The 14,986-nt window shown below is 47.2% G+C and overlaps 1 protein-coding gene across 1 annotated transcript; it reads left to right on the top strand.

The window, feature by feature from the left end:
• Positions 1-12,744: 12,744 nt before the first annotated feature.
• Positions 12,745-14,206, top strand: LOC125946133 (uncharacterized). Its single transcript, XM_049668627.1, has one exon. The coding sequence runs from the start codon at positions 12,971-12,973 to the stop codon at positions 14,204-14,206; it is 1,236 nt and encodes a 411-aa protein (XP_049524584.1). The 5' UTR covers positions 12,745-12,970.
• The last annotated feature ends 780 nt before the right edge of the window (positions 14,207-14,986 follow it).

The following is a 14,986-nucleotide window of genomic DNA, read 5'->3' as shown; positions in this document are numbered from 1 at the left end:
AAGGCCATCGTACTTCACCCACGCGCAGCGTGACAGCCGGCAGCGCGGGCCTTGTTGAACCGCGGGACGTCGAACTGCACGACTTGCGGCATCGTTGGCACATGCATCGACATTAGCCTTGCGTGCGTCTGCAATGGTGGCCCCTCTGTTTTCGTGCCGAATATTAACGAGCTACGGTGCAGTGTTTATGGACGACCTCGCACACGCGCTAAGCAGATTTGCTACACCCGCTGCGCACCTAGTTAGGCATAACTGACAGGCAAGAGGCAGATGTGTGACAGGGTTGCAAGGAGAGGACAAATTGAGTGCCTAGAATTACGGTGCATCATGAAGAAACAAGAAAGTAAAAGCGCACTACGATTTCGAGACATGCTGTCGCACAGCTTCGAAATTGGTGCTCCTCCATAGTTGGCGTGGACGTTTCATTTCTCTGACGACTGCAGACACGCAATCGTCTTTTTATGTAATCTACGTGTGGGACTTCTCAGTTGCTGCTGTGTGCGTAATATAGTTAATAATATATAAGGTACTAAATGCGAGAACAGAGTTACAGAAAGAAGGGGGAGTAAAGCAGCTTCAAAATGGTAGACTCGAATAATGTATAACAGGGTTGCTGGTGATGGAGGCAGGGAGGTGATTCCATGCAGGTGATGTCTTCGGCACGAACGAATGGAAGTACATGTTGGTCCGGCAGAATGGCTCTTGATCTTTTCAGTGATGATCGACGCGAGATGAAACGAACCGAGGTGAAGAGAACGCGGTGCGCTTGAGCCCAGGGTTGGCAAAGAAGATCTTACGAAAAAGACATAAGCGGGGCTAGTTTTCGTCTGTTTGAACGTATAGGGGAGTCAAGAGAAGGGATTATTTCAGTAATGCTGGCAGTACGAGAACAATTGGCAACAGTGAACCGTGTTGAACGATTTTGGATGGCTTCGAGTTTGCATACAAGTATAGAGGGGTGAGGGTCGCAGATTGAATAAGCATATTCGAGTGTTGATCTGAATGTTTTATAAAGAAACAGTTTGAAGGAAGCAAGTGCTAACGAAAAATTGTGGCGCAAGAAATGAAGAATGCGGTTGGCATTGTTAATCACGTAGTTAATATGCGTATTCCATGACAAATTGTTATCAAAGTGCACACCGAGGTAACTGAAAAATAAAATTCTTGGGTATTACGTGCCAAAACCACGATATAATTATGAGGTACGTCGTAACGGGGAACTCCGGATTATATTTTGACCACCTGGGGTTCTTTACGTGCACCAAATGCACGGTTCACGAGAGTTCTTGCATTAGGCCTCCATCGAAATGCGACCGCTGCGTCCGGGATTTGATACCGCGCGCTCGGGCTTCGCCGCGCAGCGTCAAAACAAATACGCCACCTCGGCGGGTGCCAAACTACTTATATGAATTGATAAAGGACAACTGAAAATGTTTAATCAAGTAAATTGGGGTAGTACCGTGAGCAGTACTCTAGCAGATCCTCATTACCCTGCATTTGTTAACATTAAATTTCACGGATCGCAGAATACACCAGGAAGTAATAATGCTGTCCAGATCAGAGTTGATGTTTAGTACAATCTTGCGGCTTAGTTATTTCACGGTAGAGGGCGCGATCACTGGCCAATAATATTATTTTTGAGGAAATGCAGGCGGGAAGGTCAATAACCTATATAATGAATAGTAAGGGTCCGATGATGAAGCCCTGTGGTACAGGGACGCTATATAACAGGGGCTCTATAACGTGAAGTTAATCTAAACTTTTCTATTCCATTTCTGCAATCAGCCTTCCACGACAGGCCAAAATTTTTTTGGGGCACCTCTCTTCGTTTGTGTGTCATGCGTCAGGAAAACCACGAATACTGCTCATATAATATGACGTCTATACACTGACAATGCATAATTAGACCGAACAAAATAAAAATAATTATTTATGATTCTACGCATTTTTAACCATCAGCCCCCCGTTATTGGTGAAACGTTTTCGGGATGCGCCAACTTCACCTATCGGTCACTCGACGTCACAAAACCACGAAAACTCCCCACGCGCCAACATGACGTGTACACATTAAAGATGCACTAGTATGCCGAACAAAACTGATTTTTCTTTCGGTATACCCGGAGTCTGCCCCGTTCCGAAACGAATAGAAGATGGCTGCCCGCCGATCGCTCTGGCACTGGCTGCTCGGACCTGCTGGGGATAAGGGATTTAATTCACATGTAATAAAAATTGTGCGCGGTAGTATAACGTTGTCGAGCCCTTTTTCCAGGTACACGACATCGCTTTGCCAACTTTCCTTAGCTGATGATCCGTTTTAGCGGTATTTTCACCCTTCCGTTGAACGCCACTGCGATTTTCTACCACAAAACAAAAGCTAAGCAATTAGAAGCGGGCCAATCACCGGCACCGGCACTGCCCTCCTCATCCGGTTATCTACTTTCACAGCGCTAGCCCGGCCCCACCAAATCTATTTCCACTTCTGCTTGCTCCTCGCCTGTGGCCGGCCAATTAAATTAAAATAACTTGTAAAGGTAGGCAACGCAATTCGCTTTGAAAGCAAACAATAGTGACCTCCAATAAACGAGGAGAGCGCTTTATTGGCCGGGTTCAAACACTGCCGCGGGTCACCACCCGATGCTTGCGTCAGCGATTACGTGAATTTCACGTTAAGAGATTGCAATAAAAACAGATTGCACTAGTTTTGCGTTATAAGCCCCCAGTTGTGCGCATTATGACCGCTGGCAGTTACATACTGGGTCCTGTTAGATTAAAACAAGAAAGCATTATTTCATTGAAACAACAAGGGCCAATGTTTAACAAGCTTAGTTTTATAGGAAGGAGGCGGTGACAAACGGTATAAAAAGTAAAAAAAAGAAAAAAAAAAGGCAAGTTTGCACTCGGTTGCGCAAAGCTTAGGCACAGTGAAGCTTACTGGCTGCTACTGCTAGATATCAACTTGGTTGCTACTAGGTCTTAAATTGGTTTAACTTAACTACGCATGTAGGAAGGTATTCTCGAGCGATCATTTTCGGCGGTACCTTCCCTTTCGCGACATTTCGCGTGACTAGCGCTGGGCGCGTCGGCGCCTACGAGCGAAAGCGCTCCTATAGCATGCCACAAACGCAGGCGGCTAACCAAGTTGGTACAGTGCCCAGAACACTGTTGCTTGCCGACGATGAACGCGTTGGAGGCTAGCCGCTCGATATCAAACGGCCAGCTTCGCTGTGTCTTGGGCTTTGCGCGGCCTAGTGCAAGCTTTCGCCTGTTTTTCTTTCTTTTTTTTTTTTCCTCCTGGCTCAGCGCGCCGCGGAGAGAAGAGAGGCAGCGGTCGGGAAGTCAGGAGCTGGCGAGGAGGAGACCACGTGCGCATGAACGCGGTCTACACCTCCTCCTTCTCTGAGTTGCCATGGCTACCAGGGCTACGCACCACAAATTACGGCTGGCTTAAACAGCTTCGCTGGTAAAACACTTTATGGAAGTCAACAAAACTGCAGTCAATAATACAGGCGCGGTCAGATGCAGAAAACAAGTCGTTAGCTAAAAGGAGTAGAGTTTCGCGTCGCGCGAGTAGTGTTGCCTAAAACCATGCTGACAGTTGTGAAAACAGTTGTGCAGGTCCAAAAAGTTATTAGATTGGAATAGATAATGTGTTCAATAACCTTACACAGGATACTAGTCAAAGAAATCGGTCTGTAGTTTAATGGATCGGCTGCATTACCTGGTTTAGGAACAGGTGTCACCGTCCACGCCTTCCAATCGCTGCAGACATTTTTGCGCATCTCAATGACTGAGTTAAAAGGTGCAAAAAATAACTGAGAAAAAATGATAGTTTGTTTTATAAATTGATGACTGATTCAATCCGTGCCAGGTGCGGGCAAAAAGAAAACCAACAGTAGAAATAGGTAAAGATATAAATACATAAAGGCGAAAAAAAAATCGAAATTAACGCAAGACATAGAATGCCAAAGTAACAGCTGGTATAGGGTTGCTAGGTAACGCAGTGACGTCATAGCACGGCGCGGTTTTGCAGCTCGCGGCACAATTACGGCCGGCTTAACCAGCTCCGCTGTTAAAATGTTTTCCCCAACGCATTCGCAGAACGCGCGGTAGCTTCTAATCACGAGAGTAACTGTGGTCAGGATTACATATATGCCAAGAAACGAGGATTAACCTCGCGGAAATACCTGGACTCTCTGGATATCCAGACAAGAAAAAAAAAGTAAAAAAAAAAAAAAACGCTGACCAGCAACAATGGTAACTTTCTGCCAGCATACGAAAGGTGCTTACGTCGTCTTCTAAAACGAGGTTATACTCGCCGTTTCAAGCACTTAATGTTTTGCGAACATTTGGCCACAATGTAGGTAAAATGTCTAAAAATATTAGGACAACCTTTTGCACGTGTCATGCGTTTCCTTTCGAGATGAATGCACTATCCGACCAAACGATGGATTTCTGCTCGCATCGATCTCTACGTGTCTTTTAGAAAGAGAAATAGGGAGTTCTGTCCACAATATTATCATGCTGCACACTAGGGATTTTTGCGTGTACTAACAAGGTATCACAGTTTATTTCATTTGGACGTCCGTGCTGTGATACATTAAGAGGCACGGCCGATTCTTTATTCTTCCCGTACGTATTGTACTTTCGATTTGCTGGCGACATCAAGCAAGTTTTACAGACAGCGGCGCAATGAGTTGTCCGTCGAACAAACAAGCGTACCAGTGTTCTGGTTTGCTTCAATTAGTGGAATATAAATGGACTAGGGACATCAACAGAAATGAGTACGTATCGATCAGGCAATTGGCCATCATTGTACGCACACCATCCTTTTCAGTTCATTAGTCCCATTTACTCTGCAAACGCTGCCTTACATCTATAGCTGCTTCAGCTCGGCATGTATAGGCCACGTCGCTTCATTTTGCTGGCCGTGTCCTAAGCACACTCGTCTATTCATGGCAAAGCTCCTGGAAGCATCAACACTCTCCAGTAAAAACTGAACACGCCCACAATCTCGAGCGGCCCGAATAAAGGCTGGGCGGCTGACAAATGCGTTACGCGTGAAGTGCGGGCCGCCGAAATAGGAGCAGAAGGCATCCATCCGTAACGTCTTGATTACAAGTGAAGAAAAACATGCAAAGGAGCTGTCAGAAAAGCGAAAAAAAGAATACACCACCATATTCTCGTACGAAGAATTCACAGAGCTGCCCGGCTGGCGCTGATGAATGAGAGCGCTTTAGTAGCAGGCTTCTGCACGCACTGTCGAGATAGCAAGGTTGGAAAAAAGTTTGCAAAATATCGGAAAAAAACTCGCAGATACTCTGCCGCGCTGCACCGTACATAAGCACCGAATCGGGTTTTTGCAGCAGAGCGGGCATCTATATCACGCGAATCGAGCGATGGATGGCTACGTTGGGGCCACGCAGTGTTGCGCGATCATTCAAGATTCCCTGACAGGCTCTTATTACAGGCGAGCTAAAATTAGGTGCTCAGAGGGTGGACTCGCCGAGTACACATACCGGGCGGAGATGGTGCATGAAGAGCTGTGTGAACGCCTTGGGAGAGGGACAGATGCCGGAAGTGAAACATCCTCACATGCATCTGTGTAGTGTACCAAGTGTGGCAGTGTACCATTCTGGTACAGCTTTCGCTAAATATAGCTGATCGTACCTTTTAAACCAAGAAAAAATTTTGCGTTTTGGCTGTTAACGTTGCTGTTAGCCTTAAAAAGGTTCAAAATGAGCGAGTGCGCACTTACTATGGGTAAACCTTTTGCGACTTCTCCGCAGTACCACCGTCTACCTTGGGCCGCGTCAATATTCAACGATGAATGGAAAGGCTGCGGGTGCTCGATCTTCTGTGGAGGTAGCAGCGCATGAGGCGAGGCGGAGAAAGCAAAAGGACAGCACTCGCATGGTGTACATTTTCCTATGCGCTTCCATCTAGTATTGTTTTCGTGAAACTAAAAAGTAAAGGCGTACGAATATTCAAATACTGAATACGAATCGAATGATCGAAATCAAATCAATAATGTCATTGGGGTGAATGTAGAAACATTGTAAAATAAATAAATAAATAAATAAATAAATAAATAAATAAATAAAAATAGTTCATGCGATTCCATTTGTGTTCTCTTCAAGAACTTACTAATCGAAGTTCTAGAATCGGATATTTTTTTTCATGATGCATGCTCTGTTAAGTTGACGGCCCTCAGCCGCCTTCTCTTTAGCGTTGATAACCCTGCATCCACTACGAAAGCCCGGTCGACTAAAACTGCTAAAAGGGCTCGCGCTTCTTTGGGCCATTCAAACTACTCTGCTAATTCGCCGAGCGCTTCTAAACCTGCTCGAGTGATGGCGGTTGAGGAAACATTGTCGAACTCCGATAATCCTGTGCTTGTACAACTTTTGACTGAAACATTGTCTAAGAATTAGTACATGGCTCGCGACATTGCAGAGATACAAATCTCTGTCCGTTCGCGCTTCGATGCACTTGAATCGCGCATTTCTGCTTGAAAAGACATTGGCCACTCCTCCTTCACGCCCTGAAAACGGTCAGTTACATAACGAAATAGGTGCACTGAAGCATAGCGTAATTGAGTTGACTGGAAAGAATTAGGATCTAGAAAATCGCACTAGGCGGAACAACATTAGTTTGCATGGCTTATCAGAAACTATTGATAAAGCTGACGATCCTCTCTTTTCCAAAATATCTGAATTATTTCAAGAGTCCTGGCGTTCAATGTCCTGGCATTGAACGGCTCCATTGCTTTGGAAGAGCTCCTGAATACCATCCAAACCCGGTAATTTTGAAAATGCTTCATTTTCACGACAAGCTTACTATGCTGAAGAATGGTTTTAAGCTTACGGATTTCGGACTTCGGCTTTCTGAGGACTTTTCTTCCAGAGTTCGTAGTGTTAGGAAGAAACTTTGGGATGCGTCCAGTCAGCATCGCAACAATGGGTAAAGATTAGGTTTGACCACATTTTCATTGACAGCATTCGGTATAACTGGTGCGATGCCACCAACTCTCTTGTTAAGGTTTCTAATATTCGCAGCTTTTCTAAGATAGCAGGTTCCTCATCAAAGTCAGCAACAGGTTGACCCGCTTCTACAACTCAGAGATTTTACCATTATGGACACCAATGCTAGAAATATAGCTAATAAACTTCCTGTTTTTCTTCCCCTTGTTTTGTCCCATTCCCCCGACATTATTGGTACCATCGAAACTTGGTTACAAGCGGGTATTCATGATTCGGAGTTTACACCGCCAGGCTACGTCACCGTGTGAAATGATGGTCGTAATCAAAGAGGAGGTGGTGTTGCACTGCTTTTGTAGCGAGAGCTACATTGGCCGCATTCTCGCCCTTTCGCTGTGGCCAGTGGCCGCACCGCGAGCAACGAGCTGAGCCGTTGCCTAGCAACCGCCACAGCTGGCTGCGCCGCTCGCCGCGCCACCTGGCGTCATCTGCTCGAGTTACCACGGCGCGTGGACGCGCTGCCGCCGCCGCCGCCGTTGTGTTGCAAGCATTCGCCACTTGTATCTGGCATGAAGTCAGAGGAGGAGGCGGTGAAATCGCATTGCAACAGAGAAGTAGCCGGCGTTGCATTGTATATATAGAAGGGGCGGCTCGGTGGGATTCATCGCCAAATATGGAAAGTGAGTCAGAGAGACTGAAAGAAGCCAGGCTTCGTCGTCGGAACGAAACGAAGAGCAGGCAGCGAGCCGAGGAGACGGAGGAAGAACGAGCCGCACGCCTCGAGAAGCGTCGTAAGTACGAAGCGGCCAGGCGAGTGGATTCAGATGAGGATAGCCCCCGAAACGTGTTCAAGTCACTGGATGACAACTCTATATCCTCCCGCCTCACCGACCACCGGGCAGTCTTTGTGGCAATTGAGAAACAACAAGATGAAAACTTTCAAAATAAATGCGTTACACGTTTAAAATGTCTAGTCTTTAATGTAAGCATAACTTAACGAGAGGTAACAACCAAACCTAAACATTCAGACGTACGAAGCTAAACGATAAAGATGTAACCGTAGAGAGAACCAAGCTAAACAATAAGATTTACCGTAACTCTCGCTACGGACTCCCAGGCATAACTGGGTTAAACGACAGCCAAATTTTTTCGCTCGGATTTCAAGTTCAAAGTACTCTTCTCTCCACTAGACATAGAATGATTCTGCGGTATCTATACTACAGTAAAAATTCTTAACCATATGCATTTTCTATCAGCCCCCTAATAGTTCATGGGAAACTCTTCACAACGTGGACCAGCTTATACAACAGAATTTATTTTCCTCAAATTTCGTCCTACTTGGTGATTTTAATGCTCCCGGAATCGACTGGATGTCTCTCTCATTTTTCGATCATGCTAATGCACTAAACAGAAATTTTGTTGAGTTCGCATTATCTCTTGGCTTAAAAGCAGGGCCTTCACAGTCGCATCCACGGTGACGCCGTGCTGGAGTTGATTTTTTTCAGCACTGATTTTTCCAAGATGAGTTACAAGTACGAAAAAGGAGGGGGAGGGGCCGGCAGTCCGCTCTACTTCCCTGGATACACCAGTGGCCCGATTTGGGCCCGTATTCACAAATAAATGTCTCAGTTTCTCCCGAAAGGCGAAGCATCAATTGCGATAGCAAATTAGTAGTGAGCTATTCGCAGTAGGGATAGTAGTTTTATCGACTGCATAAACTTACACATTCGCTTACTAACTGAATTAGCAAGCGTGGTGTAAGCGTACACAAGCAAACATGAATACATCACACTCAGTGACCGCAGACAACCACTGTCAAAACGCTGGCAGCAAGCGAAGGTTCGTGCGGTCTATCGCTTCAACGGAAACTGAGCGGCGAATGCACAGCGCATACAAAGGTCAGAGCCGTGTGGAGATCGCTTTCAAGATACGGTGCGCGCCAGAACACCGACAGCCCGTACCGGCGCAAAGTACAAGCGCAGTTGCTGGCAGAGTAGAAGCTGACCCCCCTCCCTCTAACTCTGCCTTCCCGCATTCCTCCTTTCGCGTCGGAGATTGAGTGGCCTGTTCCCCTTGCGCCTGGTTGCAATATACGCATTTGGTGTCGCAGCAGAGCATCGCCCTCCGTCTCTCGCTCCCATACCCCCACGGCCTTTCGCGCGACGGAAGACGCGTTTGCTCTCCGCCGTGCGTTCGTTCTCCGTGATAGCGCGCGTCCCCCGCGCGCTTTCACTCGCACATACGGCGTGCGGCGACGATTTTATTGCCCTTGGATTTTATACGGAACCTCACGGCGACGGTAGAAATTCACTTAAAGTGTGCATATAATTGCTATCGCAATAATAATTGATGGTATCTCGGATCGCAATGCTGTTTTTCTATCTCTAAGCCAGCTGATACACGCTTCGATGATGTCCACGTTTCGAGATTTTTCCAGAGCTGATGAGGTCCATATCGTAGATGATCTATCCAATAATTTCGACGCATTTCGGCATTTGGACTCTGTAGTGACGTTGATGTGCTCGTGGCTTGTTTTGAAAGCATTGTAAAATCATGTATGTATCGCTTTGGTACTTTGACAACTAAGAAAAAGAACAAAAATCTTCCCTGGATGAACCGCTAACTGCTGCACTTATCGCGACGTGCTGGCAGACTTCGCACTAAACGCTCAAACAATCCTCAGGCATGCGTTTTCTACGCTCAGTTAAAAAAAAAACCCACAGCAAAACTCACCTTGGCTAAAACTTTCTATACGATTCAGTTGCCGAAACTGCTCAAGTCAAACCCCCCGTAAATTCTGGTCTTTCATATCTCCTGGCTCTTCTTCTTCCACATCTCTTAAAATCAACAACAGTGTTAATGACGACCCATTAGAGATTTCAGAAGCGTTTAATACATATTTTTAGTCAGTGTTCGCTTCGGATGACTCTAGTCTTTCAACATTTACAAACAACAATTCTTATGCAATTGATGATATCGACATTAGCCTAGAAGTTGTTTTGAATCTGGTGGTGAACTTAGATAATAAAAAACGCGCCAGACCTGATGGAATTCTGAATTTTTTTTAACAGCCAAGCTGTTCTAGCTAACCGTAAAAAGTGGCGCCTAATGTCGCAGAATCTCGCCGATCTATGACGTCACTGCGCTGCCTAGCAACCACCTCGCGGAGCGACGTGTGCCTCGCCTCCTCTCCGTGCCGTGCACATATTGCCTTGACATGGGACGTTAAGGAGAGGGGAGGAGAGCATGCGCTCGGCGCGTGCAATGCTCGGGAGACGGAAAGAGAAAATGAGAGCGAGATAGAGAGAGAAGCAAAATTGTAGCAGCACCAACGAGGCAACACGCAGAGCTGCTGCCGACGTCGCCCGCGTTGTCTAGCCGCGCATGCGCCGAAGAAGTAGCGAAGACGTCACCTCGCGTTGCCTAGTAACCGAGGGTGCGCGCTCGCTTGTCCCGACACAGACACGGCTCCTGCCTGCCTGCCTGCGTTTGTGGCATGCCAGGAATGCTGTCACTCGTAGGCGCCGACGGGTAAAGCGCTAGTCATGCTAAATGTTGCGAAAGGGAAGGTACGTCCGAAAATGATCGCTCGAGAATACCTTCCCTACATGCGTAGTTAAGTTAAACCAAGTTAAGACCTAGCAGCAACCTAGTTAATACCTAGCTGTAGCAGCCAGTAATACTTGAGTAAGACATTTTCGCTGTCCCTAAGCTTTGCACGACCCAGTGCAATCTTGCCCGCTTTTTTTTAGTACGATTCGCGCTATGGACATCTAAATATCTGTTCATTATGTTTCAGAAGGCCCTTAACAATGGCATTGTTCCTTCTTCCTGGAAAAGACCTGAAGTACTACCTTTATATAAATCGGGTGACAAACAGCTCTTACCTAACTATATGCCTATTTAATTAATGTCAACCACGAGTACGATAGTAGAACACATCACCTATAATCATCTTATAATGTTCCTTGGAAATAATAACCTCCTGAAAATAATAACATCTAGAGCAGATTTCAACAGGGCTACAGGCGCGGTTTTAGTACTGTAACCCGACTTACGGAGTTTACCCATGACTTTCTCATTACATTGACTAGCAATTAGATTGAGACCATTTTCATTGACTTTAGCAAAGCTTTCGGCACTGTACTACACTTTTACTTTTGAAACTCTATAATATTCTAAATAACCCTCAGTTGGTGTCATGGATTTTCAGTTTCCTGTCTCAGCGTTCCCAATTCGTATGCTATGATTCTGCGGATTCGCCTCGCCGGAGCCTGGAGTTCGTTCGGACGGGCAGCTTGCGCGTGTTTCACGCTCGCTGGCGTTCTCCTTATAGTCCGAATTAGTGATACCATGCGAAAGCGGTATCCACCTGCAGAAATAAGATACATCGGGCTAGTTGGTTCATACTGAAGAAGGGTAAAAACTGCACGATAGGAAGAAGCGCATACGACGAAGCGCAGAAGCTGCGTTTTTAAGTGTTGTGTGTTTCTTCCTGCCGCCTAAACCTTTCACGCAGTTTACTTTTCCCATACAGTAGCTTGGCACGTTTTCTCGCTGCTTTTACTTGCTTAACACTTTGGTCTGGGGCAGTTATACGCCAGCTAGCGAGACCAAATTTGTTATCCACAGAAATAACAGCACAACTTTCTTGTAAACCAATGAATGCTTTATTAAAGAAAACGAAGTAAAAAACTGTATCCCCCTATATATAGCTAGAACTTAAACTGTCAGAAGGGACATAATCTAGGCAAATGATTGGGGCCTACGTGGAAACCAAATCCATCTGCAGCAGCTTGGCATGTTTCCTCTCTGCCTTTACTTTAAGACTGGATCCCAGCCGCTGCTCCAGGAACCTTATCAAAGAATGCATTTTTATGCAAGGTTCCTGCAAGGTATGCGTGTATGCATGCGCGTGACTAAATAAAAATTTGCGTAGCTTGCACAAGTGGTGCAAGGCTAAAGAAACAGCGGAGCTGATCGGCACCTAGCTGGTCCTGGCCTTACGGGTTATGCTTTTCTGGAATTAATTGATTAATAATCGATTATCGATTACCTATTGATTGGCTATCGCAAGGTATTGGCCACGTATTTGGTCTAGGCTAATCACTACCAAGTCATCCCCACCATTTTCCGGAATTTCTTTATTATTGATCGATTATCGATTAGCTATTGATAGACTATCGCAAGGTATCGGCCACGTATTTGGGCTAGGCTAAGCACTACCAAGTCATCCCCAGCATTTCCTGGAATTTATTGATTATTGATCGATTATCAAATAGCTATTTATTGGCTATCGCAAGGTATTGGCCACATATTTGGGCTAGACTATGCACTACCAAGTCATCCCCAGCATATTCCGGAATTTATTGTATATTGATCGATTATCGATTAGCTATTGTTTGGCTATCGCAAGGTGATGCGAGGCGCAGCTGTGCGCAGTGACGTCATCGCTAGGCGAGTTTTTGCGAACACTACGCGGGGAAGCAAAAAAATGACAGCAGATCCACGAGGTGAATGATGATGAGTGGGCGAAGCTCCGGATGGAATCATCGGATCTCCCGCTTAAGGGGACGCTAGCACAAACGCGTTAGAAACGTGCAGTACTCTCTAGTAAGGGGGAGCGGCCACAGCGTCTTACGCAGCCATTTACACATGCCGGAACGTGCACCGCGTTTGCCGACGCCTTCACATGACTGCTGAGAGAGTATGTATACCCCCCGTATTCATAAACGCTCCTCGACTTGAACTTGACTTGCCACCGCTTTGGGCAGCGCGTTCGAAACGCGTTGAAGGTAAGGTGGAGCGGCCACAGCGTCTTACACCAGCTTCTTACACGGGCCGTAACGCGCTAGCACAAACGCGTTAGAAACGCGCTAGAAACGCGGCCTTTCGTTAATGTTGGGTATTTATAGCCATCGTGGTGCGTTTGTCCATGTCCGCTTCGTGGCGTAGTCATTCTGCTCCCGGTCACTGACGCGTGCGGACGCAGGATGGTTGGCTCCGAGCGAGCTGCGAGAGCGGTCGTCAACGGCCGTGGTAGCCCGTCGTTTTCCGTGCCCAAGGACTACAGGATTATTTTGCCCAACGTTTCATCAGGTGAAGCTATGAAGCGTGCAGTCATGCTGCACTGCGACATCTCAGGTCGTCCATATCGCATCGAAGACTTTCGAAAGCCCTTACAAGACGCCGGCGTCATCAAGGACGTTGCTGTAATAGGTGCCTACCAGATGTCCCACGTCTGGCTCGTTAACCTGCGGACGGATGAAGCGAAAAAGAAGCTTATAGAAGCAGGAAGGTTGGTCGTCAAGGATCGTCTTTGCATCGTCATCGATCCCAACAGGCAAGAGGTGCGTCTGAAGTTGCATTGGGTGGCTTTGGATGTCACGAGCGATAACATTCGGAGGGCATTCAGTGAATACGGCGAAGTGAAGGAAGTGACCAATGACAGGTGGAAAGCGGAGGGCTTCGAATGTGCTGACTCACTGACAAAGTTTGTGCGATTGTTTTTGAAAGAGGGTGTCGCACTGGACAACATTCCGCACCAGATGCGCCTGGGCAGCGGTACAGTGCTCATTGTGGCGCCAGGACGAGCCCCTCTTTGCCTTCGTTGCAAGCACACGGGTCATATACGGCGTGATTGCAGGGTACCGAAGTGCGCCGAATGTCATGCGTTTGGCCATGGACAGGAGGCATGTACTCGCAGCTACGCCAAAGCCGTGGGCAGATCTACGGTTGTAGACCAAAGCGAGCTTGTCATGGACGAGGAAGAGGCAGAGCAAGCTGCGGCACCTGCGACAGCCGACAAGAGCGGAACCGATCAGGGAGCTGACAAGGAAGTCCGCGTCTCGGGGCTGCAGACGCCGGCCACGACGGTGTCCAGCGTTGGTGAGCACCAAGAGACTGCTAAAACGAACGCGGTTGGCGTTGGTCCGGTGCTCCAGGATGAGGGCCCCACGGGAGAGTCCTCGGACGCGACCAGCGTCTCTCAAGCGCAGCAGGCAGCAAGCATAAAGCCAGCGGTCGACGAAAGTGCTTTGGGAAATATGGACGCGGAGACAACCCCGGCAAAGCGTCGCCATGACGACGTGAGTGCGGTGTCGCAGGAGGAGCGTCTGAGACAGGTCGAAGCTTCGCTGGAAGCGAATGGGGTGAAGAAGAAACCTCGCAGCGCCGTTCGGACGCGCGCGTCGTCCCTGACAAGGGGCGGCAAGGAGGTGAACTCTTAGACGCCTCTATGGCGACTGCACAAAGCGTCGAGATGGGAAATGAGGGCGTCTTGCCGGCGGTCTCGTCCGGCAGGAAAATTGTGTCGTTGGAGAGGTCCCTGCGCGTAGGAACAATTAATGTACGAGGATTAGCGACTAAAAGAAGGCAAAATCAGTTGTATCGTATTGCAATGGAACAAGAATTGGACATAATCGCAGTGCAGGAAACTAAAGTTCAAGGCGAGGACCAGACCGACGGCATGTTACGCCCGTTCTCGGCGCATTATAGTGTGTGCGTCAGTCATGCGGTGGGGACATCAGGAGGGTGTGTATTATTGGTGCGTAGTTGCTTAGGTATTGTTATACAGTCTGTTATAAGTTGTCCATCAGGCCGCTTTGTAGTTTGTGACTTTGTTTTTGCCGGCAATGAATGGCGCGTGTTTTGTTTGTATGCTCCAACTGACGTTGCACAGCGTCTAGATTATTTCGGCCGCATTAGTGAGTATTGTAACACTGATCGTATACTGATCCTTCTCGGCGATTTTAATTGTGTATGCTCAGCACGAGACAAAACGAGTACTACGCCGCACCGTGAGACTAGCATGATAAAGTTAATGGATATCATAAACGATTTCGCTCTGGAAGATGTGGGAGAATGTATTACCAGTGGGCATAATGTCCAATTCACGCATTTTCAAGGTTCTAGTCACGCACGCTTAGATCGTGCATATGTGTCGCTGGATATTGTGCCTCTGTGTAAGGATTATTGCGTAACACCCCTCTCCTTCACTGACCATTGCC

This window comes from Dermacentor silvarum, chromosome 6 (genome assembly GCF_013339745.2).
Source record: "Dermacentor silvarum isolate Dsil-2018 chromosome 6, BIME_Dsil_1.4, whole genome shotgun sequence".
Lineage (NCBI taxonomy): Eukaryota > Metazoa > Arthropoda > Arachnida > Ixodida > Ixodidae > Dermacentor > Dermacentor silvarum.
The sequence above is the reverse complement of the archived record's forward strand: the minus strand, read 5'-3'. Positions and strand labels throughout refer to the sequence as shown.